We start from the raw sequence: 27,941 nt of genomic DNA on the forward strand, positions 1-27,941 counted from the left end.
TAAGCCAGGAGGAGGAAAACTGGAACAAATGCTTCTGTGTTGTGGAAGTGGTATCCTGTCTTTCCTCCAGCATTGCCTGATATTCATGTATTCAGAGCAGAGAACAGTAAGAATGTGAGGCCTTACACAAGCACTTCTGTCAAGGGACAGAATGCAGGGAGTATATTCCATTTAATAGGAGTAGATTTTTGGAAGGAGGTAAGTGCTTTGGACACATGATGGTGGAAGTGAATTATCCTGAACCCTGGAGTAGACTTTCAAATGAGTGACTGAATATCAGTGCAATTTTAGCCTGAGCATTACTGTTTTTCATCTCTTGGCAAACAGATTGTGAAGGTGATTTTTATCTCTAGAAAATTTTAACTTTTATACCTCTTAAACCACGTTTGCATGTGTTAAACCAATATGTTTGTTCTCCGTCCCAGACATATTCTTCAAACTTTGGGAGCTTGAATGGAAAGATTCTGTTTTTGTACCAGCTTTAATTTTTTCTGAAGTTCTGGCTTATTAAGCTGTCAGGGAGTTTGCTGCTTCCAAGTCTGTCCGTCGGACAAGGGGTCTCTTCAGAACACATAGAAGTTTCTTGGGCTTTCAAAAAACCCATGGGTGACCGGCCTTCTGATCGTCTTTTACAGAGTTTTATGGATGTAAAATTGATCTTTTCTTCAGCAGAACGTGACTGAAGTAAGCTAGTGAGTGGTTTCCTATGGAAGATCTGCTTGTTGAACTGGAGTAACTAAATAGAATTAGTGCAAACTCAATTTTTACATTTGCCTGCACGAAACAGAGAATTGACAACACAGATCTTGGTGATACCCCCCTTCCTTCCCCATATATTATCTTCAGAGAACCAAAGAAAGAGTTTATTTCTCTTGTTGGCAAATACTTGAGTGTATTTATTTCAACATTTCCAATTTCAGACCCTAATGGTTTTGAAATCTCTTCCAAAATGTAAAACGTACAACAGTTATTCCTTCTTCTCCCTACTTCAGACAAATAATTAAGGTTCTCATTGTGTCAGGTGCTTTCCATTGCAGACACCTGTGTTTTGTCAACCTTAATTAGGGTTAGAGGGCACTTTGCATTAGATAATATAGGGTACATATGGCAGAGGCCCTCTGCCAAAGACTATGAAGTCAAGGCAGGAGGTGCAAATACAATGTATTTTGTTTATTGACACTTTCCTGATGAAGCTAAAGCTCTGGTTCAGGTCCATAATCTTTTAGCTACTGCTTAAACTTACAGCTGTATTCTTTTTATTAAACAAACAGTAACAACCACAGAGGAAATTAACCGTCTAAAGTGTTTGGTTTGTTGCCATCGCTGGCCCGAGTCGTGGTTTCTCTGCTACCAGACAAGCTGTTTTCCAGCATTAGGTTCTAACTCTGCCACAGCTCTGAGAAAAACTGGTGAGTCTTGGAAGCCTGAAGGATGATGTCTGGGTGGATTTTGGTGGTCCGCTGTACCCCTTCTATTTTCGCACAAGAGGTGCAGACATAAGTACAGATAAATTTTGCCCTCCGATGTCTCCTCTAGGTTTGACTGTTTGTTTCTGGTCTGGAAGAAGTTTTATTAACTTTTATTTTATTAACTTTTGTGGAAATCACCTTCAACTCTTGTCTGTTCTGTTTTTTGGGGTTTTTTTTTGTTTGTTTGTTTTTTGTTTTTTTTTTTTAAACCCAAGATGTAGCCAATGGTATATCTTAATGCTGACAATTTTGACTCCTGTTTGCATACCAAGCCTAATTTTTCTACCAAAACTAAAAACCTTTGCTATTTTCCCTGCCTCTTGTGACCATGCGTTGGCTTAAGAACAAAATGGTTGAAATAACCCTATGGTCAGGCACTGCCCAGGGCGGTGGTGGAGTCCCTGGCGGTGTTCAAAGAACATTTGGATTTTGTGTTGAGGGATATGGTTTAATGAGAACTACTGGTGATAGCTGGATAGTTGGACTGGATAATCTTGTAGGTCTTTTCCAACCTTGGTGTTTCTGTGATTCTGTGATTTTTCTACCCCTCTGCTGCCACCATCTTGTCTGTCACACATCCCTGTTCCTTGAGTGCTGCTGATGTGATCTGTACTTCTCTTCTCCTGCAAACTATTTAAGCTTTGTATGTTCTTCCTTGGCAACTTATTCCTATGTAACAGCAACAGCTCAGGCTTTCATTGCAACGCTGATTTTTTTTCAATGTTATCCAGGTGATAGAGGACTGTGTCCAGACGTATCTTTTGCTGTAGTGTTAATCATAAGCAACTCTTTTTCCTAGACCCCCTCTCTTACTTTATTCCTCTGTTCTCAGCTGTCCTCCTGGTTCTGTGGGTATTGTTACAGATTTTTCATTTGTTGTAAGAATCAGTGCTTTTGTGATTTACTATTACGATTGTCTCTAGGAATATTTGTTTGTAATAATTATTTGATATCTTTTAGTTTAACCTGCTAATGGGCTATATGAAAAAACAAGACCAGATTTTTAGTCCTTCAACTCAGGGAAGGCTTCAATTTTAGCTTGTAGGCAGAGTATAAACTCTTCAGCTGTAAGAAGAAAACTTATACAAAATCACAGAGTGGCCTGGGTTGGAAGGGATCTCAAGGATCATGAAGCTCCAACCTTCCCCCACCACAGGCAGGGCCACCAACCCACTTAATGCTCTTTACCAAGGTTATGCTATTTGAATTATTTTGAAATGGCGAGTGAGGAAATCAACTCAGTTTGTGATGCTGGATTATTAGGAATTGGTAAAAGTAGGGTTTTAGTGGATCTGTTCTTCAGGATCCTAATTGACAAAAAAAAAAAGGCGGTACTTAAAAACAAGAATTGGCTGCTTTTGCGGTGATGGCAAAGTGCCAGGATCCAAGTCCTGCAGTGACTGCTTTGTGTTTTCCTGATGCTGAGATCCTTGAACTGGTCACATTCCTGACCCACGTGTGCTCCCACGTACTACATGCATGCCGCGGAGCTGAATGACTCTCTTTCCAGATTAGCCTGTTCTTGGGTAACACTGTGTGTCTGAACACAGAACCTGTTTTCTGATGCTTCGCTAAATCGGTGACAGCATTTTCTTTGTACTTGATTTAGTGTGATAAACACACTTTTAAATGTGCAGACAGTATATAAAGATAACTAGACATTTAGATATATGTATTTTTTCCCCTAAAACATTGATTAAAGAATCTTAAGCGCCATCTTCCTATTATTCTGCAACATAATAAACAGAGGCTATGTGTTACGGAAAAAAATCTATAAATCATACGTTGCCATTGATCATAAATTTATTTCAATTTGATGCATTTTAAGTAATCATTATTTATACTCCTAAAATTCACGATTCTTACTGCAGGCATTTTACCTGTTGCATGGTATTTGCTTAAGAAACTTGAAAGAGCATCTGGTTGACAAGTCTGAATTTCTTAGGAATCCCTGAGTGGGCAGAGGGAGGTTCAGTGATGCTCCCAAGAGACTGCTGTGAAGGGTTGCGAAGACATTACTGATTCTTTGTAGCAGCTGTCCACCATAGGTCTGTTCCTTATTACTGGCCTTCAAAGTTGAGGAAATTAAATGCAAAAAAACCCTCTTGTTTCTAAAATGCTAAAAAGTTCACTTTTGTACTGTAACTTACACTGTTCTAGTTCTGTGCATTTAGGATGACTACTGGGATGTTGTATTTGTGTCCTGCTGGATTAGTGGCTGCATTGACAAGAAAAATCTATGATTTGGGGTTTGTCGTGCTTGAGGATGTAGCCATTTCGTGGTGCACTTCAGTGAACAGGTGATTAGCTGGTACCAAAGAGGTTGCCCACCCTGTCCAGAAGAATTTGCTGAACAAAGCAACAACAAGAAATGCCTGACTGAGCTTTATCTGCAAGGGAAGACTTAGTCAAGGAGGAGGCAGTAGATTCAGTCAGATTTATTGAAATGGGCTGATGCTAAGAAGACAAGTATTCTGGGAGAGAGGGTATTTTTATTTTTATATTGGGGATGGAAAAACAATGGCTGAAAAAGTAGATGTTGTCTTAAAAGGAAAAAAATAAAAAATAAAAAAATCAGTGGTTTAAGCTTTTAATTGTTATGTTCCTGTGCTATTTGGCAGACTTTTCTACATGGTCTTTGAGTCACATTCCAATAACCTCAAGTCTTTGTGGCTAAGAAATAGAAAATCCTGGGGGGAGGAAAAAGGCCACCACTTTTCCTCGGGAGCTTAAATGGGGAAGAGGCTTCTGGCTGAGGCTGGGTTTATGCTGTGGAGCTCTATGGTCCTCTCAGAAGGAGTGTTGAGGCAGTGGCCAGACTGCCCAGGAGGTGGTGAAGTCACCGTCCTTGGAGGTGTGGATGTGGCACTGAGGGACATGGTTAGCAGGCATGGTGGGGATGGGCTGATGGTTGGACTAGATGATCTGAGAGGTTATTTCCAGCCTTAAGTATTCTATGTCATAATTTCTTAGAGCACAGTACCAATTGCACCACCTCCCAACTAACATGACTGTATTGCTCAGCCCATAAAAATATTTTTAGTCATCTGTTTACACCACTCCTTTTTTGTCTTCTTCATAGACCTGCCCTGCTTGGCATGCCTAGCAAACCTGAAGGGATGGCATGATAGCAGGGAACAAGGGAATGGCTAGGCTACTGCTGCTCATCAGCCTAAACTGAGGATCTGTATTAGTACCTTACTCATCTTATAAGATTTTCTTGGTCCTTTATTTCTTCTTAATTTGGTTTTAGCAAGATTTTAGTTACCATTGTGATGGGTGAAACATAGTTCACCCTGTTAACTTTTAGTCAAATTTCACTATAGCTCTTCCCATAGACTGCTGGAAAAAGCCAGTCATTATGCTGGTTTCTGAATGTGTTGGTTTTATATGCACAACACCTGCTAGTTGTTTTTTATTTTTATTTTTTAATTACTACATTTGTGGTGTAAAACTGGGCTGATTGTGATCTGATGAATGCTTTTCTAATGATCTTACAGTTCCATCTATTAGCATTTGGTATGAATAGCTGGGCACACCTTTTCTATTTTGTTGCTACAACAGTCCTGTAGAGTGCAACAATGGCAATACTGCAGCTTTCCTCAGTGTTCTGCTATTGCTTCTGAAATAGTTTCTTCTGACATAAATAAGGTAGTGGTAGTCCAAATAGTCCAGTTGCTTCGGTGTGATAAATAGCTCCGATCTGAAAACTGATCCTTCACACTTGTGGCCTTATATATATAACAACTTCCTGTAAGGAGCAGCTCCCTCATTTGATCTTCCATTTATTGTCGCTTAACTAGTTCATATTTCATAACAAGTTTTCATGCTTAAACTGATACAGCCTCATTAAAAGCTTTGAAAATAAGAACTCCAGTGAATGTATATCCACTCGTTTATTGTGTAATCTATTTTTAGAATTTGGGAGATGGTATTCTATTCACATTGCGTTACAGCAAAAGTACTGTAGCAGCTGGTTTGCCTGCTGCTGAGGGAAGGCTCGCTGATGTGGAAATTCTCTTGAATTCTTTGGCATGAATAGGCATCACAGCGGTAACTTAAGAGCTACTTTAATTGTTCTGGCTTCAGAACGTATCAGTGTCAGGACCTGACATGAACTTACTGTCTGTGCAGAAGCAACAGAATGTTCCACAGTGCCCTGTAAGAGCACTTTGGCATACCAGTAATCTATTCTATTTTTGCCATTCCCTCTTTCTGTGAGTTATTGATCTCCAGGTAGAAATGGGTGAGGAAAGGTCATCATATTGTATAATTGGGAGCGAGGATGCAAAACAACTTTATTTATATAGAAGCGTTTTGCAGCTTTTCAAGTATGGCATCTGAATGTTGTAGTGCTTTGTAAACCCTTTTTTTACTTAATTTCCTCTATTTTCCTGTTTTTTCAGAGCATGTACCTTTGTGCAGATCAGCAAATCATCAATAGATGCTTTGAAAAGCCTGGATTTTCTTTGGATAGGTTTATATTGTAGCCCCATTGCTGTTGCTTACAATCTAAAGAAAGCCTGCATTCATAAGGCTTACTGCATCTGTGAAGGATGAAGAACAAGTGGAATGATGAACTCCGGTGGCCATGAATGGTTGGATTGTCCCAGACACTTGTTCAGTTGGCAGTATATTGTGATGTATTTGGGCTGGCAAAAACGTTAGCTTTGGGGAACATACTGGTTTTATTAAAAACATAAAAGAGTACTTAGAAGAAATATATTCTAAGACAGCATTTGATATACTAGTGTATCCTTCACTCAAGTGTGATTTGTTTATTTCTCACTAAAAGCTTGTAACTTCAGATTTCAATTCTACTTTCCATTGTTAGCTGTGCTTGTCTTATCAGACAAGTCTTACCAAAAAGCTACTTGCAGTTTTGAGAGGGATGCTGCATTTTTTTCATACCAGGAAGAGCGGAGAAGGAAAACCTTATCATCTTGATTAGCACTTGAATTGATTCTGGAGCCTGAAACATTCTCCATGTTCTCAGGTAGAATTAGTACTGTGATCAAGAGTTCCATGCTTTAGGCATTCGCTTTGCAGATTCTGTCTTGGTGGCTGACAGTAAATGGTGTTCTGATAAAGCAGTTTAGTGGAGTGGTCCTATCCCCAGTGATATTATTCTCCTCTAGGTGCTGTGGTGATGAGGAGTAACTGGTCATGGGGAAGCTGCTGTACTGTTGCATAGTATGCAGTGACTTCACAGGTGGTGCTCCCATACCAGACCAACTAAATAGAATTGCATGTTAACAACTTGCTTTTTGTATGGCAGTCTAGTTTAACTACTACTATAAAGTTAAGAGTTTAGGACAATGTCACTTAAAGTAAAGAATTAGAATGAGTTTTTTTGCAAAGCATTTTATAAAGTATTGTTAACTATTGTGCCAGGCACTGACTGCAGATCAGAGTAAATTTGTATTCCTGACTAGGGCTTTCAATGCCATCATTGCCTAGGTGATTTAGGAAAGGCACAGACAAAACATAACACTCGTGTTAATATCAATTATTTATTGCACACAAACAATATAATGATCTGAAGAATATTTCAGTTTTGGCTTTTTAATTTTCTTTATGGAATCAGACTCTTCAGATGTTTTAGTTGAGTCTACAGGCAAACCTGGAGCCTTTGGATGCTCACACCTACTGAAGTGGAACACGTTAGTGAGGCTTTTTGAAGACTTCTGTACTTAGACCTAGACATACAGCCTTTTGCTAATGGTGTTTTGCTAATGACAGTTTGTTACTAATTACAAGTCTTGTAAAAAGAACAGCAAAGTAACATCTTGTAAATAGTAACTAATTGAGATACTTGTGGGGAGGAAGTTAGGGAAAAGATTTTATTTCCTCCTTGAGAACACAATGCTATATGATACATCTAAGTGTGTATTTTTAATATTGCTGTAATTCAGATTTGCAGTGATATCACCTTGCACAGCGATGTACTTTTCCGCAGATCTCTGCGAATGCATGCGTGTTCCCTGATTTGGCAGGAGTTCATGTGACTGCCTTTCCTGATATCAGATCATCTATCATTATTGCTGATAAAAGCTGCTAACTGAATATTTGTGTTTCTGTAGACATCAGTTGCTAAGCTGTTATCTGTTGGGCCTAATTTACATTGCTGTATTCACATCAGATAACTTTTCTTTTGTGTTCCTTTTTGGTAATTTTTGTAGGTCGTAGAATCATAGAATATCCTGAGATAGAAGGGACCCACAAGAATCATTGACTCCAACTTGTGTTTGACAAATCACAGCAAAAGAACTTACCTAGATTGTACATTACTGTAAACTAGCTTCCACACTACTTCTGGAACTGAAAATCAGAATATGATGTCCAGTATTCTTATACCCTGGTCATGTGGACTGCTGGGATTTTTTTCATGAGGCTTTTTGGGAACTGCAAAAGCAATGACTGTTAGATTCCAAAAATGTACTGGACCAACCTGTGCTCTGCATGTGTCAATTCTAAGAGCATCATTTGCCTGTGAGCATGCCTAGCCTATGTCAGTTGCTAACTGTGCTAGTCAAGTTGCATTTTTCCTTGGGTTTGTTGACTTCAGAGGTCTATCTAGGTGATGTGGTAGTCTCTTAGCTTCAGGAAAAGAGCTTGTGAGTGTTATGTAGAGATTTCATGTCACACATCCCTACTGAAGTTTTCTTCGTTCCTTTTCCTGTTCTTTGGAGATCTTATTCCCAGTCACTGGAGAGTCGCTGAACTTTATTATATCCTGTGATGTGTTTGCAGGGCAGTGCTATTACTCCATCTTGCAGGTAAGAAACTGGAGCTAAGAACAAGATGAAAAACATTCGCTGAGCCTTTTTCAATTGTCCTCTTATAATGCTTGCGATGGGGATTTTGTCCTCAGTGTGATCCCAAATATACTTTTAGCGTCATTTCAGCTTAGAAAGCCTGGTGTTCTTGCAAAACCATAGCTGTAAATACTTACTGGTTCAAGAATGCAAAGTCGTGGCCTTTGTGAAAAGTCCCTTGTGGTTGCACTGCCCAGGAGCTCTTAGACACAAGCTGTGAATTCAGCTCTGCAGACAGCATGGTTTTACTATAAGACTATTGGAAAAGACTCCCTTTGGTGATATCTTTTCCAAATTTTACCAAACGGAATGTGGGCTTAGTGTGTAGCAGCCTCCTCTGAGTTATATTTTGTCTGATCTTAGAGTAAATCCCAGCAGATCTGTGTTAGATTGTGGCTGGACATCATTTTTGTGGAGTATGACTCAGTGGAATATTCTTCTGTTCTTTTCTGGGAGCAGAGGAGGTTTTCAAAGCAAATTGAAATGAAGGTTGCTGCACTGTATAGTAAGAGTGGGAAGCTTTAAGTGCCTTACAGAAAAGCGTGGTGTTGGAATTGAGATAAAATAATGACTGTTACCAAGGAGGGAAGCTACAAGTGAAGGTGTGCTGCTCCAGGCAGCTCTGGCTGCAGCTTCTTTGCACATTGCTGTTGGTGACTGTTCTTGTCGCAGCTCTGGTAGCTCATCATAGTCCTGTCTTTTTTCTCCCTGTTTGAGCTGTAATTGTGTCTTCTCTGCTTCACAGTCTATAGGTTTGAGGTGTCCCAGGAGCTTCTGTGCTGAAGTTTTAATCAGGGTGAATGTGGCAGCCTAAGTAGGTGTTCATTGTTAATCTTCCCACTTCTAACCAATGGCAGAACTGTTGTATGGGTTCCTTTGGAGAGGCAGATAAGCTAGCTCAGAGTTTTTCTAGTATAAGTGATCTCTTAACAATTGCAACACAAAGTTTTCACGGGATACTTAGTTTAAATCATAGGCATTAACAGGGATATGACTTAAGCCTAGCAAAATAACTAGTACAAATTTTGTTTGACAGAAGTTGCCTTGCCTTTATGAAACGTTTAACTAGAAATTGGAAGTGTGGATTGTCATTTTTTCAACAGAAATATTTTCTGCTCTTTGTTTGCCAAAAATCCAAAGTTACACTTGCATACAAGTGTATGTTTCACAAAATCTGCAACTACATAAGGCGAGGATATCTTAGAGACCAGATCACTCAGGCTGTCAGTATTGGATTGCAAAGTCTTAAATCTTGTTGGCATCTCTGCAATTTGTCAGGCCATAACATTTAATAAACGTGATACACAAGAATTTCAGAGATGAAATTGTCTGCTTGATACTGAATGGCTCCCTGGGACTTGGATATTTTTAGTGATCTGGTCCCTGAATGTACAAAAGATGCACACAAGGTGCAAGCCACGTCTATCAGTTAAGTCATAAAGGCCTACTGAAGCTTTGGAAAAGAGCAGCTGAGGCTACTCTGTGAAGACTAACTTTTTTTTTTTTCCTGCTTGGAGCTGTGGGGAATCCCAGTGAAATATGGAGTTAGAATAAACTGGTTTAGGCAACATTTGTGAAAATCAGAGCACTTTCACTTCCAAACCTGAAATGATTTTAGTACTTGTTTTATCTTTGGATACACAGGAGACAATCTTCAGAATTGCTGATTGTCTGCTGGGACATATTTATGGAAGTGAAAAGCTTTTCTGGAGGTTTGAGTTAAGCTTTGATTATTTTGTTTCTTGTCTTAGTTAGGCATGGAAGCTGCAAATGGTTTGTAAGATCATCTTGTTTTTTCCTAATATATCCCTGGAATTTAACTTGACCTTGAACTTCAGTTTGACAGTAAAGTCAGTGCTTACATTTCAGTGTGGTGATTTATTTTGTTTGCAGTTGATTACTGCTATTTTTCCCCACCCATCTTGATGAACAATCTGAAAGATGAGTATGTGGGAGCTCTTAGAAACTCCTAATGGCTTTTAAAAGGCAAATCATTAAATAAGAAGCCTTTTTAGTACATCAGAGACTTCAGTGTCTCTAGAATATGAACTTAACGTTTGTAGTACTTTTTTGAAGAGCTTTTTTTGGATGTGACTTGTACAAAGAAAATCCATTGTTAGCCTACGGAGTATAACTCTACTCTGTGGCATGTTAAAACACAGCACGTGCTTCTAGGAGGTAGGAAGTAACCTTTTGGGCTGAAAATGCTCCATTGCTGCTACGTTGGAAAACTCCAAGAGCACAGATGAGGCAGAAATTACCTTCTGATTTTGGGTTTGGAGTAGGAATGGGAGCAACAGTCAAGTCAAGGGTTTGACTGTTTTCTTTCACTAGCTGGTAAGCTTGAGCTCTTGGAAAGAGATGAGAGGACTCTTTTCTACTGGCTCTGGGCAAGAGCCATTCATTTTACCTGGATAAGGGGATTGAGTGCACCCTCAGTAAGTTTGCAGATGACACCAAGTTGGGAGGAAATATTAATCTGGCAGGGGGCCTTACAGAGGGATCTGGACAGGCTGAGATGAAGTTCGACAAGACCAAGTTGATGGCTCCTGCACTGTGGCCACAATAACCCCAGGCAACACTTCTGGCTTGAGGCAGAGTGGCTGGAAGACTGTGTGGAAGGACCTGGGGGTCTTGGTTGGTCATGGCCAAACATGATCAAGCAGTGTGCCCAGGTGGCCAAGAAGGCCAGTGGTATCCTGGCTTATATCAGAAATAGTGCTGCCAGCAGGAACAGCAAAGTGATCGCCCCTCTGTACTCAGCCGTAGTGAGGCCACACCTCAAGTGCTGTGTTCAGTCTTGGGCTCCTCGCTACAAGGAAGACATTGGAGGCCCTGCAGCCTTTTCAGAGAAGGTCAACAAAGCTGTGAGGGGTCTGGAGCACAGATCTTATGGGGACTGGCTTAGGGAACTGGGATTGTTCAGTCTGGAGAAGAGGAGGCTCAGGGGAAATCTTATCATGCTCTACGACTCCTTAGAAGGAGGTTGTGGTGAGGCGGGGAGTCAGCCTCTTCTCCCTCATAACTAGCAGTAGGACTACAGGGAGTGGCCTCAAGTCGTGACATGGGAGATTCAGATTGGATATTAAGAACGCTTCCTTCTCAGAAAGAGTGGTCAGGTGCTGCCCAGGGAGGTGGTTGATTTAGCATCCTTGGAAGCGTTCGAGAACTGTTCAGATGTTGTGCTAAGGGACGTGGTATAGTGGGGAAATATTGGTGATGGATGGTTAAACTGGATGCTCGTGAAGGTCTGTTCCAACCTTGGTGATTCTATGATTTGTCCCTATGGCCTCCCTGAATGTCAGCATGTTCAGGATGGTTGTACCAAATCCAGGTTTGGTGGAGGCAAAATAAAAGCTTACAGTGAGTTGCCATAGATAAACTACCTCCAGTGAAGCAAATCTGCAGTCTTGTTACCAGCATGGCTTGCTATTAATTAGTGTATACACACTGTCATTAATATACAAATTCATATGGTAACCAATCTTGGTGTAAGTACTTCTTTAAAGTAAATTGTCAAGGGGTGTTTTTCCACGTGTTCAGATAATCATGTCTCCTAAACAAATAGTCTAATTCCAGCATGTGATTTTTAAAATCAAGAAGCTTTTGTAAAGAATTCCTTGTGTTCTGAGGGCAACTCTCTTGTGAGCAATAATGACAGAATAGTAAGGTGGTGTAACCAGTTATCTACAAAAACTGATTTTTGGGTTTTTTTTCCTGTTGCTTAGAACTATCTGATATCAGAGTCCACATTGATATTAAATGAGGTATTGTTTTCATGGTTTGAGAAGGCAGCTATAGGCTAGACAAAATGCATTAAATGGTATTGCATGTTGTTGTGACTGGCAGTTGTTCTATTCTGTCAAGCATTTTTAATCTAAGAAAATAGCATATTTGGAGAAGTGAAAGTAATGTGAAGACAGAAATAGCTGATTAGGAATTTTCTTTAAACTTGCATGGAAATTTTAAAAGAAAAGTAACGTGGCTGGTTGATTAAAATAGAGTCATGTATGCAAAAATGGTCAAGGACAGATTTGTGTGGTGAGCAGCAGTGTTTAGTTTCCTGGCCTGGTTATCCGCCATACTACCTTATGTGTGGGTGCTGATGAGTCCCTTGTCCTTTACTTTTGCAGAAGGTGTGAGTTTAGGTTTCTGATGACAAACGTGTAAGTTGCCAGGTTTTTTATACGTACAGTGTGCAGCTAATACTTTTAAGATCACACTGGCTTCAGCAATTTTAAAACCAAGCTTGTCATAGGTAGTTAACCCCTTGTGATTGTATTGGTGAAAATAGTGTAACAAGAAGAAAGGTAGTGAAGTTTGGTGCATATTTTAATGACAATGGAAGGCCAAAAGACAGCATAAATGGCTATTTACAGATAAAATGCTTAGGATAAATGCAGACTTTTGCAATGCACTGTGGTTCTGCACATTTAAATGAGATTAGCCTTGGGAAGAATATTTTATTCCTTCCCTTTTTTTTTTTTCTGTTGTAATGCCAAGGGGTCTTGCAGCAGGTGCTTGTAGTGTTGGTAGATGCCCTGGATGTCAGTGGCTCAGATTTTTCAACAACGGCAGAGATTGGCTGCATTTCAGCTGAAATAAATCTAACCTTACTAAATCTCAGCTGGCGGTTTGTGGATTAGAAGGGGATGTTACCTGATAGGTTCCCAACCATCTTTTCTTTGCTGGTGAGATGTGCCAGGGTTTGAGTTGAGATAGGATACAGAGACAAAGCAAATACTGCTTGGGTTTCAGGTGTGTAGTGAGGAGGTTGAGGAGGTGGTGAGTGGGAACTGTAAGGGTGAGCTTGGTTAGAGGAAGACTGCTTTAGCTGAAGGCAGGAAAGCCAATCACAAATAAGAAGTAGTTGATTTCTTTAATCCTCTTTTCAGCTATTCATAAGTACTTAGAGGTTTTTTTTTCCTTTGGATTTCTAGCATGTGAAGTGGGATCTCAGAGTACCTGAATTAGCAGGTTAAATAGCTGTCAAATGGGATTGAGAGCTGTGCTTTGTTTGTGGGAAGGCCGTGGCCAGACTGTGCTTGTACACAGGGCAGTCACCCAGAAAGATAACATGGAGAGAATGCTCTGCTAGACCTCTGTATGGAGAAAGCTGTTCCATGAGATGGAATAGGTCTTGTGTTAAGACTGCAGGTGGATAGGGGATGTTATAATGAGACTTAAGTGTTGTGGGATCGAGGGACATGGTTTGTGGGCATGATGGTGATGGGTTGGTTGTTGAACTAGATGATCTTTAAGGTCAGAAGAGATCTTTATGATTCTATGTCCACAGAAAGCCATGGGGTTGTTGCTTCCCACCTATTCTGCTGGCTATGTGTGTTTCCCAGAAAGCCACAAGCATCAGTCTTACTGCATCCATCGGCCTTCTACTCATGGCTTCACAGCTAGAGGCTTGCCTCAGCGGGTGGGATTTCCTTGAAAATTCAGTCTGCTTGCCAACTTTCTGTTCTGTGGATAGGAGGTTATTTTGTTAATAGATAAATGTGGCTTGGAGCAAAAATGCTTGGGGGGGGGGGGGGAGGAGAAAACAAGTGCTGGATAGCTCTCCTTAAAATAGCTGAACACTTTTTTGATGCAGATTTTAGTTTGTTCACCTTGGTCATACATCTTTCCAGTTTTTTTTTCTTAAGACTTTGCTTGGTCCACTATTCAAATCAGAAGTTTCCAGAAATGTTCTTCAGGATGAAGGCTTCTATACACTTTGGTCACTTTAAACTTTTAAATATTTTTCAAATGAGCAAAGGCCTCTGGCTGGGATATACTCTGTTTTTAGCAAAAATACAGGTTTAACTATAGTTAGCAGCTCTCTTTGTAGCTACTGAGGAGTCTTTAAAGCCAAGGCCATGCAGAAATGGATATGGGAATGGCCTCAAGTTATGCCAGGGGAGGCTCAGGATATTAGGAAAAATTTCAACTCTCTAAGAGTGATGAGGTGTGCCCACGGAGGTGGTGGAATTCACAGTCCCTGGATGTGTTCAAGAAATGCTTAGATGTTGTACTAAGGGACAAGGGTTTAGTGGGGAAATAGGTGGGGTGGGATATGTGGATGGTTGGATTGGATGATCTTGGAGGTCTTTTCCAACCTTGGTAATTCTATGATTCTATATTTCTTGCCCCTTCTGTCTCTACCCTCTCCCTCTGTTAAACCCTCAAATGACAGTGTCAGTGGAGCTTGCTGTTACTTAATGAGTTTCTGTAAGGTTTCAGATGGAAGCCTAACTCTTTGCAATGATGCAGTAATAACTCTTGCTGCTGAAGCTTTATGGTGGTATACTGGGATGTGAGTGGGGAGTATAAGTATCTGGCTTTTTTCTTTTATAGGATAGCTTAACTTCTTGCTAGTGCCTGAGAAAGGTGATGTTGTGTAGTTTTATTTTTTACTTTTGGAAAGAGTTTACTGGTTTTTGTTTTTTTTTGGACTTGAGGAGTTTGTGGCCTCCTGTTTGAGGTATGCCAAGCATTTCTAGTGTATATACACAAATGGAGAAAGAAGCAGTAAAAAAATATGATTGAGTAGACAGTTTTCTGTTAGATGCCATAGAGCTGTTCGTATTGTTTGTTGTTTTTTTTTTTGGGGGTGCCTGCCAGTCTGGTCCCAAATATGTTTAGGGGAAAAAAAATCTCAGTGTTTGAGTTTTTCCTTGTTTGATTTAGAAGCTGGGTTGAAAGATGCTTCAACACTGCTCCTGCAGAAGGGCACTGGGACCACTGGTAAGTGGTGCTCTATAACAAAGCTACTTCTTCATGAGTCAGGAAAGACAATTGCAGGGTGATTGAAGTCACCCTGCGTTTCTGTGTTTGCCCATTGCTGCTTATGCTTATAGGAATGCATGTGGCTTTAGTATGTGTATGATTTTCACTGCTTTGGGCTTTCTAGCTAAGAAGGAATACTTACATTTCTGAAAGTACAAACAATCTTTTAAAATATTGTATGTAAAATACCTGACAAATACAAATAATACTTTATTAAATATATTACCTGAAACAATGGTTGTGCAGTAAGTGAACTTGAAAGCACACAAACAGGGGAGCTTAATTGCAGGCTCTTATCTTACTGATAATCTCTAACAAATATTTGTGCCATCTGTAATGGACAAATAGTTTACAGCTGCAGTATCTTATTTCTTTGTTGAGTGTGCCTCTTTAAATTGTCTTCTGTGGCTCATCCTGTGACTCCACTGAGTCACTACTGAAGTTGGGAATTGTCAGGAGCATTGACTCAGTCCCATGCTGGGACCAGAGGCCACATGATCTTACCACAAGACAGCAGTCTCTTCCATGACCAAGCTTTCAGTGTAAACTGTTGAATATATGGGTTTTCCTCAGTTTGTATTTATGGATGTTAGATTCCAGAGAGGGAGGGGAAGGAGAGGCAACACGTATTATTCCTGGTCACCTATTTGCTGTGTACTTAGGATCACATTTCTGGGTTACTGTTTTGCTAATAGTGCCTACTCATCCTTCCCAGTTAACTGGAACGCACTAATTTTTCTGCAGTTATAACTGTCTTGTATAGATTTTGAACTGTGAAATGCAGTAATTTCAGATCATAGAGTGCTGAAATTCCAACACGGTCTTCTGTCTTCTGATAGTTATATTTTTAATGACCTTTTTTTGCTATCTTAAATTTATTCTTTAATCCCATTATCACCACATAAAATATATATCTGCTGCCGCCTTTAGTTCACATTCTTTTGACCATGTTGCTATGTGAGTATGTAGATCATACTAACGTGACATGATCTGAAAAAAAAAATATCCTAGAAAAATAATAAATAAATAAAAATAGTCAGAACAACCAGACATAACAGTTAGTCAGATGATAGTTTTGGCCACCAGACACTCCTGTGGGCTTTCTGGGAAGCAAGGTTTTAAAGAAAGCAGCAATGTGCATGTTGTGTGTGTCTGGCAGCATCAAGTCAACAAGTTAATTTAATGTTTGGGTACTGTGCAGTGTCTCAGTAACTTTTTCTGAATAATCCTTTTATTTATTTAAATTCAGAGCTATGCTTGCTTTGGCTTATTAGGAAAATGCCCTTGATAGTGTGACACTTGATGTCCTAGAAGGAAGAATTAGTGCAGAGCAACGTTATTCCATTAACATTGTTTACTGTCTTTTTCTGTCCTTATCTAAAACAATCCAAAAGCAATGACAAAGTGTGACCTTGAGTCTGTTGTTCAACCTATCAGATTCTGGATATCCTCAGAGTTTTGTTTGGGTTCCAAGACCTGATATCATGTGCCTCCATTCCCTGTTGAAAAATTGTCTTTTACTGAAATTCAATGAGAACTCAGAAACAATGCTTGAATTATTTTCTTTGTAAGAAGCATGGAAACTTCCTTATAAATCACTGAAATTTGAAGTGTTGTTTGTCAAGTTTGGAGGCTACCCCTGTATGAGGAAAAGTACTTTCTCTGGTAATACTTTGGGTTATTTGAAATAACTGTGGCATCTCAATGCACACAAATCCTCTATTAAAATACATTGTGTGATAAATACTCTATATTCCTGGTTTTCTGCTTTGAAGATGTTTGAGCAGGGTTTTCTTCCATCCTTCTTGACAGGTTTTCCTCCATCCTTGTCTGCAAGCTGGTAAAAAGTTCAGTTTGGAAGAATGGAGGAAGAATCATAGAATGATTAAGGCTGGAAAAGACCAGTAAGATCACGTAGTCCAGCCATCAACCCATCACCATCGTGCCACTAACTGTGTCCCTCAGTGCTGCATTGATATGTTTCTTGAACACCAACCAGGACGGTGACTCCACTACCTCCCTGTGCAGCCTGTTCCCATGCCTCACCGCTCTTTCTCAGAAGAAATTGTTCCTAATATCCAACCTGAATCTCCCCTAGCACAACTTAAAGCTGTTACCTACTGTCCTGGGAAAAGAGGCTAGTCTTCACCTCACCACAATCTCCCTTAAGGTCATTGTAGAGCACGATGAGATCTCCTCTGAGCTTCCTCTTTTCCAGACTGAACAATCCCAGTTCCCTCAGCCACTCCCCGTAAGACTTGTGCTCCAGACCCCTCACAGCTTTGTTCTCCTTCTTGAGGTTTGAGGGCCTCAATGTCTTTCTTGTAGTGAGGGGCCCAAATTTGGACTTTCACATGTGGAGAAATCCTTCTTGCGTATTTGCCTTAACTCTCAAGTATTTCTTCTGCCATCACCTCTGATCACTAGAAAGGTGGTGCTGGAGTGACTGAGGTACACTGATACACTTCCCTACCTGCCTGGCTGTGCTGTGAAGGAGAGGCAGGCTGTGTGCTAAAGTGCAACTGGGCCTTCTGCTAGTGGTGTTACCCAGCTAGATGATGGCTTGGCTTAGTGTTGATATCAAAATTCACTGCTGCTCTTAGCATGTGCTTTCTCTTTGCAGCATAAAGTACTTGTCTGAGAGGTCTAAGTGTCTGTAGGAAAGAGTGCAAATTGCAGGACAGTTTAGGCTGGAGGGCCTATGGCAGTGGTCTCATCCAACCTTCTCTCAAAGCAGCCCCTGCAGACTGTGTTGCTTAGGGCCGTATTTGTGTGAGCTTTGCTACGTGCAAGGATAGAGATAATACAGCCTTTGTGGGCAGCTTATCCTGGTGCTTATCCACTTTGTTGGTTTTTATATCTTTTTAAATCTTATTCTTCTTCCTTTGTGTTGCAATACATTTGCTGCTGTTGGTCCTAATCTCTATGCGTTTTCTGAAGTCTCTCTCTTCTCTGTTTTCCCAGTGGGTAGCTGTAAACAGCAGTAAGATCTCCACTGAGTCTCCTTCAGGCAGAAATGCAGTTGTAACAACTTCTACTTGATGTAGATGGAGCCCCAGCAGTCTGTGCCCAGGCCTTTTCTGGGACAAAAGAAACAGTATCTAAGCTGGTTTTAGTTCACCCATTGATCCAATTCACTGATTCACAGTTTGAATTCACTGATTGAGTTGTGTGTCATGGAGTGCAGATGCCTCCAGTTCTGAAACTTGCCGGCTGTTGAAGCTTCCTGAAATCTCAGGGCTAATTCTTCAGCAGGGAACTTGGCTGGAGAACCACTCAACTCTGGCCTGGGTTATGTGTGCCTGTCCGAACTACTGAAGAGGAGCCTCTGGGGTGACCTGATAGTGGCCTAACAAGGACTGTAAGAAAGGAGGAGGCAAATTCTTTGTTATTGTAGGACAAGAGGAAGTGGTGTCAAACTAAAAGAAGGAGATTTAGACTGGACTTAAGGAAGCAGCTTTTACAATAAGAGTGATAAGGCACTGGCACAGGTTTTCCAGAGATGTGCTGGATGTCCCATCCCTGGAGGCATTCAAGGTCAGGCTGGACAGGGCTCTGAGCAACCTGATGTAGCTGTAGGTGTCCCTGCTCATTGCAGGGGAGTTGGACTAGGTGACTTTTAAAGGTTTCTTCCAACTCAAACAAATCTATGTGTCTATCTCCTGGACTGACATCAGTGACTTCTATGCTCAAAAGAAAAGGTAAATATACTATTTAAAATGATGTTTTCTTGGATTGATGTTGACTATACCTGAAATCTAATGATCTTACTATCACTTGTGATTCTTTTTAAAAAGGAAAATGACAGTGCCAGCTTTTTAATACGTAATTTCCAATACGATGTTCTTTATGTACCAGCTGCATGATCAATGTTATACAGGCAATGTAGTGGCATAAATACTTTCCCTGTTAAAAGTGAGAATGCCAGTCACGCATTGAAAGCAAGGCTTTAAGTATTAATTTTTGAGATTAGCCTTCCTAAGAATCCTTATGGACAGTGTTGCAAACTTGCCCTTGCAGCAGTTACCACGAGCAACTTATGGCTTTTCTAAAATTGGGAAAAATGGGGGAATGGTTTTAAGATGAGGGAGGGAAGATTTAGGTTGGATGTCAGGGGGAAGTTCTTTACAGAGAGAGTGGTGAGGTGCTGGAACAGGCTGCCCAGAGGTTGTGGATGCCCCATCCCTACAGGTTTTCAAAGCCAGGTTGGATGGGTCTTGGGCAGCCTGGCCTAGTATTAAATGGGGAGGTTGGTGGCCCTGCATGTGCCAGGGGTTTGGAACTTCATGATCCTTGAGGTCCCTTCCAACCCTGGCCATTCTGTGAAAATTTTGCAGTATTTATAGCTCACCTGTAGATCTTTGTCTCCTGCAACAGTCCTGCAGTAAAAGGCTGTGCTGGTTTAGTGGCCCTTCAGATTTACATCTTGACAAGCTAAAATGTTCTCAAGCATTCAAATATTTGCTCTATTGATCCACATTCTTCATTAACTCTTCATCAGTGAGACCGTGTGAGGTGAAGGTAGCACGGGGCTGGCGTACTGATACTTTTGTATTTATTCCTAACTTCCATCCCTCCTTTCACCTCTAAATAAGCAGTAGTACTGTACCGAATTTGTGCTTGTGTTATCCTAGAAATAGCTGCTAAAGTAAGTGTAGAGTGCCTCACTAGGTTTGCCTACTGAGCAGTTCCAAGTCTTATTCTCTTCTATTCTTTTTCTGCAGCCGTGACTCTAATGTTCCAGAAATGCTTGAAGTCAAATATCTAGAGAGAATTTATAAAGGATGAACTTGCCCTCTATAACACATGATGACAGGCAGCTTAGGAGGGCATCTTTTCTGAAGCTGTAAATCAGGCTGTTCTGTCTGCTTAAAAAGCACTCTAGTTCTTAGATCTTTAGTTGTTTGGGACCTTGGGGGGATGGCTAAGTATATAAGCTTTCTCAGTGTTGTTTCATCAGATGAAAAAAGTCTGTAGAAGTGATCTAACAAGTCCAGGAACTTTTTAGTGTGTAGAAGAGCGGATGTTCATTGGAACCATAAATGCTTCCCTACAGTTTTCCATAAGGACTTTGAGCTTGTTTAGAAAAGTGTTAATGACTTGAGGCTCTCTGCAGCTTGCTTCTGTCAAATGTGCCTAGCTGGCATACTTCACTTAAATGCTCAGAACCCGCTCTTTATGGACTGTGTGATAACTATAGCAGCATGCCTGTGCTTTGTGAGATTAGGGATCTGTTCCACTCTTGTGACTCATCTTCTGAGCAACCAGTTGCCTAGTTGTTTTTTCTCTGATGACGCTTGCTGTAGGATTTGTGTGGCCAATTTGGGCCCCACATGTTTTCATACCTATTTCCTTTCAGGACTGAGCCCTCTGCAGTTCTAGGCAGGAATGAGCCCTAGCAGCACCTTCCCTTGACCAGCTGCCACTGCTTCTGATGGCCTCCTACCTTCATGTTGGCCACCCCAAGGAAAGCAGTAGCTGCAGACTTCAGTCTCGGCTGCATCCTGATGTTGTTTTTTCCTGCAGTTATTGTGGGAGGAGTTGCAAGATAGCAGCCTGACAGCAGGGATCGGATGTTCCTAAACTGTGTGGTGCTTGATGTGAAGGATGTCCAGTTTGGTATTTTATCAGCAGGAAGGGTACAAGACAGGATATTTCCCAGCAGCTGTTGTAGCCAGATCACGGGATACTGATGGTTAAAGTATGTTTAACCTCAAACATTAAATGTGAGTTATGGATATAATTGTCATGTATTTAAATCCAGACTTAAAATAACAGCTCTGTTTTATTACAGTGGAGAAAATGTACGACTGAATTATATCCAGTTCTATAATATAATCACATCCTGCTCTGTAGTGCATCCTCCTAATACAATGGCAACAAGGGTTTCCCATCTGCTTTAGCAATGAATTCACCGAATGATGCTCTCTGAGCCTAAGAGGCTGCTAAGTCTATCCTCCTCAATGTTCTCAGCTTAGTAGCAGTACAGAGCTGGTTTTGTGCCACCATTGTGTATGAGCTAATCTGTAGAGTTTTCTTTGTTGCTGCTGATTTACTGCAGGGCTTTGGCAGATCCTGGTTAGCTGAATTTCTAAGACTGAACATCTTCCTGATGTACTGTGTGAGCCTAGCCCTCTCTAGGGATAAGGGAAGTGAGAGCAACAGTAAGTTTTGGCAGTCTGACTAGTGGAGCTTGTGGAAAATGTCTGTAGCCATAATTGGCAGTGCAAATGATTTGAAGTTGACTGGCTATAACCTGTCATTTTGTGCATAGCTGCATTTTTATTGCATCAGTTAAGTGTAGCTGTAAAATACTCTGGGGTCGTATGGAACATGCTCTTTAAAACTCTGTGTTTAAATTGTCAACATTTTGAAATGTCAGTAAGTAGTCTTGTCTTGCTCAAGAGTTTACTTCCCTGTGTTCTCTTTGAGTACATACTTTTCTAAATAAATAGTCTGTTTTCTAAATAAAATACATCTTAATCTTCCCATTACTTTTTAATGATCTTGTTGCCGTTATGTTCTCTTAGGGACCAGAGAATAACCACCCACTTAAGTGTCACAGCTATTGTATTGTACCTTCTTTTACATCAAGACTGTTTTTCTACTCTGAACCTGAAGAGAATGGGGAGTTGATCTTTTCTGTTTTATTTTTGTTTTTTTCATTACAGTTCAATTACTCTTTAGTATATACCATAAGGTTACATTTTTTGGTGATGCAAAATGTTGTACCTCATTTATTCTCTTGTTAATACCGTCAACTTTATTTACCATCTGGAGAAAGAGATCTGTGGATGCAGAGTGAGGGTCACAGAGCAAAACCAGCTCTAACTACTGACCTGCCAACAGAAGGATCGTTTCTTTATTGACAGTCACCCATCATCACCTTTCAGCTGTCTGCAACAAGGATTAAATCTCAGGTTATCTTAAGACAACAGGGAAGACTTAAAGGAGATATCAATTTGTGTACTTCTCAGGCCAAAACTACTCTGTTTTTACCCATTCCTCCTGTAGGGCAGGACTATTGTTTTTCACAGTTCATTTTAAAAGAAACAGTGGTCAGTTAAAAGCTTATATTTCTTCAATTTTTTTTGTTTTGATTCCTGGCATGGTTCTTCCATTTGGTTACACGTATTTATTTATTTATTTAATTGCTCATGTTAATGATACTGATAGTGTTTTCTGGTTGAATTTTCTTTAGGCTGCCTTAGTAATTATTTTTATATTCCTGAATAGCATGTCTCGTGCCTCTTGCGGTTGCTCATTTTTTACCTTGTTTTATTTCTGTTCAGTGAAAAGAGGTGCAGCTGACTTCTTTGTGCATACCATATGAACTTTAGTTGCAGAATTTGCAAGTACACAGGAGACTGTAAAATGCCATAATACAGCAGCAGCAATAACACAGCTTTCTGCCTGGCAATTTTAAGTAAGCCAACAATGGCAGTTGCACAATGAATAGTTTCAGTGAAGTATATTTTCAATATTCAGTATTGTATATTTTCAGCAGTAGTTATTTGGTTATATCCTACTCAGTTCTGCTCAGAGGAAGGTGAAATGTTTGTTATATCCGAGTTCTCAGCCTGCAGCACAATTTGGAGTTTACACATTTGAGGTGTGAATGAGGATGAGGAAGAAGAGCAATGAAAGTGAGTATTTTGTTTGTCTCTTTGAGCAGATACCAGATTTTACAAATTCATCAGTATCAGCATGTTTGCTTGGGTCTTCTCTTCCTTTGCAGGAAACTGATAATAGCCATTCACAGCAAAATACATGTAAGCTTCTTGTGTTACACCTCAGTTGATATTCCAAACTCAGAAGCTCGGTACAGGATTGTCAAATCAGCTTCATGGATTTTTTTTAATCCTCTTCTTCCAGGACTGATTGTTGGGGTAATCTTGAGATACGGCACTCCTTCTTCCAGCGGCCGTGATAAACCCCTGAGCTGCTCGCAGGAGGACAGGCCATTCACAACCCTTCTGGTCAACGTCAGTGGCAAGTTCTTCGAATATACACTCAAAGGTGAAATAAGCCCTGGGAAGATTCACAACGTGGAGCAAAATGACATGTTGCGAAAGGTGAGGGTAGGGCATTTCTTGTGGATGTGTGCTGTTTGGCTGCGTGCTTCTCCTTCTTGATGCTCTTAAATCTACAATTCCCTTGAATGGTAGTATCAAATGTCAGTGTTTTTGGTGGTAACGGCACCTCAGTGCTTAATTGAAAAGCACCTTTTGTACCGTGCTGCTGGCAAAACTGTGTTCTGTTGCCACAATGTAGTACCTTCCCAAAGCCTTTGACTGCTGCTGGAGACTTACTGTACACTTCTAATATCTGTAGAATTAATGAAAACCAGCAGAGCAAGAAGAGCCTGATGCTGCCTTCTATAATGTAAGGTATAGAAGGAAATGAATAGTCATTGCTTCCTGGTGTTATTTCCTTCTTTTTTTTTTTTAGGAAATACTTTCAGGAAATAGTTGCTGGTTGCATCCTGTAATCCACCAAATTAAACACTCTGGTATTAGAAGTGAAACTCATTTATCAACTGTTGCTCAGATCTGCTATTTCCTTTCTTATTTTATTCAGTGGCAGGAGTTAAACCTCTTCAGTGTGTAGCTGTGTAGCAAAGCTAGACTTTGAAGTACAGAATTGACACTTCAGGATTGTGTCTTTAAAAATACTTTCAGTAACTATGACGAGGATGGCTGAATGACTAGAAAGGTGGCTGTTAATATATATCTGTCTGCCATAGACAGCTGAAGTGAGCTGACATGAGCCCCATTCTGGGTGTGCACACTCTCATGTTAGTCTTCACTAGGTCTAGTCTCACGTGTATTCAGGTCTTGTTTGAATTATAAATGATTGGTTTTGTTCCTTTGTCTAGTATAGTCTTTCACTGATATCTGCAGCATCCACTGAAACACTTAGAAGTGATGGTGATTCCACTTTCTGAAAACCAGAGTTATTCATGACTTGACTGGCTGGCAATAACAGTACGCTGGCTAGACTCAGGAAAAAAAAACAACAAACGAATGTCTAAATATAATTTCATCTGCAAATACATGAATGTCATGTACAATTAGATACCTTTTCCAGCATCATTTCCATTAGAATTAATTTTATTTCAAAAAAGGGACTATGTTTGGAACTGTTGCAAGACTGTCATTGCTGAGAAGGCAAAGGTTATCTTCCCAGATGCTGTTCCCCATGGAGAGCTGCAGCTTTTTGCTGCTGCATCTTTATAGGACTGAACAGTAATTTGGAAGGTCATCTTGGCCAACTGTTATTTCAACACTTAAAAATAGTAACTGTCAAAAATGAAAGAGGAAAAAGACATAGTGTGGGGTTGTTCCTAATTTGTTTCACATTTTATTTATTTATTATTTTAGGTTACATTTGACCCAGAAGTTTTTTTCAACATTCTGTTGCCTCCTATTATTTTTCATGCTGGTTATAGCCTGAAGAAGGTAAGTGTAATCATCTTCTGAGGAAAATTTCTTAATGGGAGACTGATCTGTTCAGGAGTGCAGTCTCCATTTCAATCATTTGTGTATATCAGTAAGAAAAATCTTGATTTCTTCCTCAGATTAGGTTAGGTCATACTGTTTTAAGAAAAAATCTTTATATATACATGCATATAAACACGTGTGTGTATATGTACACTATCAATACATTAAATTGTATCTAATCTTGCTAATTTGTTTTCCTTTGTGCAGTGTCAGAGGTCGACATTAGTTGCATTTGAGCTAAAAGATACGCTGCTACGAATTGCTAAATGTCCAAAATGCAGTACATTATATTGAGAAGTAGAGCCAAAACTGAACTCCAGTTCCAGACTCTGGATAACGAGACAGCCCAGATTGTTGTTTCACTAGAAGATGCTATAAATTACTCATGTGGTGCATGTTTTTTAGTTTTTAAGCTAAGTCTTACTTACTGTATATCCTATCTATATACATATTACCAAAATTTCATTGGACAGAATTTGCATTGCAGTGATTGAAGGATTTCTCTGGAATGCAGCGATGAATGCAGCAAGTGTGACAATGCACTGTGTTTTTAACTTCTTTCTTTTTTAAAACTTATTTACTCTTTTATTTCTTCTATACAGAGACACTTTTTCAGGAATTTGGGGTCGATTTTGGCCTACGCCTTTTTAGGAACAGCAGTCTCCTGTTTTATCATTGGGTAAGTGAAATTTGTGATATCCGTCCTTTGAGTTCATTGAGCCATTCAGATAGTTTTAATTTTGTGATCTGTTGGAATGTTATTTCTGATTCTTCCACTCAAAATTAAAGCATAACTTTTGCCGTGATCTGACTTCTAAGCAATACTGATCCCAAAATAATATTGTCAAGTTTGAATCACTTGACAAGTCCAAAGTACTAAAGAGCAGTGTTCAGTTTTTGATCTTGTGTTGTAGTCCAAAATGAAACCTTTTTTATTCTCCTGTTAGAATTAACTTTATTCTGAATTGTAGGCGCTACTTGTAATAGAATCTTAGCTATCAAATTTCTGGAGATGCCCTTTCTATTTTGCATGTGCACATTCTGTCTCTCCCTCTCTGATATGAATATGTACATCACTTTATATATATGTGCACATTTGGTTTAAGATAGTCATGTTAGTTTACTTGCATATTTACTTGCATACAATCACTTGCACAGCTAATATTACTGTGTTCTTGGTGCATGGATATTCTGACATACAGAAATCCTGAGTTTGCATAAGTGACTCTGGTTTGCATCTCTCAATTTCACTACACAGAAATACTTAAAAGCCATTCTCAGTTCAAAGCTTTTTCTCTATGTACTGTGTTGGGAGAAGCAATACCGAGGGGAATTTTGAGCATGAAAATGTTCCCTGTGGTGGAAAAAGGAAGCAGCCTGTGAAGTTTGTGCTGGTTGTATGAACAGAATTCGTGCTGTGCTTACTTTATATATGCCTGATCATGTCTCACTCTTGACTCAGTTCCTAGAGAAGAGAGGAGACTTCAATTTGAGAGCTTAGACTGCAGCACTGTCTCACAGAGCTCCAATGTAACAAAGCCCACCTGAAATACTGTTGCTTGTGGTTTTCCTTTGCTCGTTTGAAATATGCTAGCTTCTTTGACTTGGACTGTTTTATCCTCTCTCTTCAGGAATCTCATGTATGGGGTTGTGAAACTAATGAAGTTGGTGGGACAGCTGTCTGATAAATTCTATTATACAGATTGCCTCCTCTTTGGAGCGATAATATCTGCCACTGATCCAGGTAGCTTGCTGAGCAATTTTTAATTACCTTCCAAATGATCCTGTTGCTAGGATTGTTGGCTATATAGCACAAATATATTAATGGTACTTTATTTTCATTTATGTTATTCTACTATCTCTGATGTTCTGAAATGCACACAGATTCTGTGTGCTGTGAAAGCTATTCCATCAGTTTGGTGATTATGTGATGGTATGTTTGGGGGCAAATGCAACTTTCCTGTTCATTATACATTATTTTAATTATTTTTCCCCAACGGACTCTTTTTTTAGCATGCGTCAAGTTTATGGCTGAAAATAAATTACATTGGATATCAGGACTTCTGTATCTTTGTTGCATCTGACATTTGATATTTTTCAGAGCTATATTTGAGGGTTTTTTCTTTTTTTTTTTTTTTTTTCCTTTTCAAATGAAGTTCATACTATACAAGTTCAAAGAGAAGAATGCTCTTCTGCAAAGTAGTTTGAGCTTTTGGCAGAAAATTGAGTTATCCCTCTAAACCCAGCATGTTCACAAATGTACCTCTGCTTGCCAAGTCAGTCTGGAGAGTTGGTGGAAGAGCAGGGCCAGGGGATGGAGTGCTGAAATATGAATTGTGACATTTAAAACAGATTATTTGATGTGCTCAGTGTTGTTTGTTGTGAAAATGGGAAGTAGCTCCTGTAATTGAGCTGAGCTCTGACAGGCTATGGTTGAACACTGTCTTGGCCTTTATGCAAAAAATTGCCATCTGACTTTTGAAGCTTATATATGGGAACATCTGAAATCATTCTTTCATGTCAGACTGGAGTCTTTTTTGAAAGGACTGCTGTAAATATTTAGCAGTCTTGCCCATTTCAAATCCTGTGCAAATGCATGCTCCTGAGGCATAAGGTATGCTTTGGGGAACATTTACAGCCATTAGTGCAGTGATTGAAACAATAAAGCTACGTCAACAATCCACACAGCAAGAGCAGCACAACATTTTTGTTGGTTATCTTATATGGAACACATTTTACAAAAAATAGCAGAGCATTCTACAAAAAATAGCAGAAATATTTTGTCTGCGCTGTGCCTATGCATCATAGGGGCTTTGTTATAAATGCTGTGCGTGTGGGAGGGCACAGAGCTCCTGCCTAATGAGGCTACCCTAAAACTGATGGTGGAATTATTTACCTGTTGATAAACATGGCTAGTCTGTTTCCCAGATTGATTTTGATCCTGTGCTTCAATTCTTGTGTTTTGTTGCTTAAGGCAAGCTGGTAAATCTGCTTTCTCAGCTCACAGTCGTTCCTGAAGTCATCCAGTATGATTTTTCTTTTTCTTTTTTTTTTTTTTCCTGCAGTTACCGTGCTAGCAATATTTAATGAGCTGCATGCTGATGTTGATCTCTATGCTCTTCTGTTTGGGGAGAGTGTGCTGAATGATGCTGTTGCCATTGTATTATCTTCGTAAGTAGCTACTTGAATTTCTACTCTGAAATTACTTAACTGTTTTAAATGCTTTTTCTGAGGAAAAAAAAATCTATTTTAGACATGTGTTTTAAATTTAAGACTATTTCCTTGAACTTGACAATATATATCACAAGCCTTTGCTAAGATTCTTCAGGCATACACAGATCAGAAAGGAAAAAATTATCTTCAGTATGGCTCGG

General features: G+C 39.8%; 1 protein-coding gene across 1 annotated transcript in view; it reads left to right on the forward strand.

Moving 5' to 3' along the window:
- Positions 1–1,237: 1,237 nt before the first annotated feature.
- Positions 1,238–27,941, forward strand: part of LOC100549657 (sodium/hydrogen exchanger 7) — a gene marked incomplete at its 5' end in the record, with an annotated part of 52,248 nt that continues 25,544 nt past the window's right edge. The window contains 6 exons of the mRNA XM_031557346.1: positions 1,238–1,409; positions 22,940–23,139; positions 24,448–24,525; positions 25,170–25,246; positions 26,199–26,311; positions 27,633–27,738. Coding sequence (XP_031413206.1) covers positions 1,238–1,409; positions 22,940–23,139; positions 24,448–24,525; positions 25,170–25,246; positions 26,199–26,311; positions 27,633–27,738 — 746 coding nt within the window. The remainder of the gene's footprint in view (positions 1,410–22,939; positions 23,140–24,447; positions 24,526–25,169; positions 25,247–26,198; positions 26,312–27,632; positions 27,739–27,941) is intronic.

The sequence above is a fragment of the Meleagris gallopavo genome, chromosome 1 (genome assembly GCF_000146605.3).
Source record: "Meleagris gallopavo isolate NT-WF06-2002-E0010 breed Aviagen turkey brand Nicholas breeding stock chromosome 1, Turkey_5.1, whole genome shotgun sequence".
Classification (NCBI taxonomy): domain Eukaryota; kingdom Metazoa; phylum Chordata; class Aves; order Galliformes; family Phasianidae; genus Meleagris; species Meleagris gallopavo.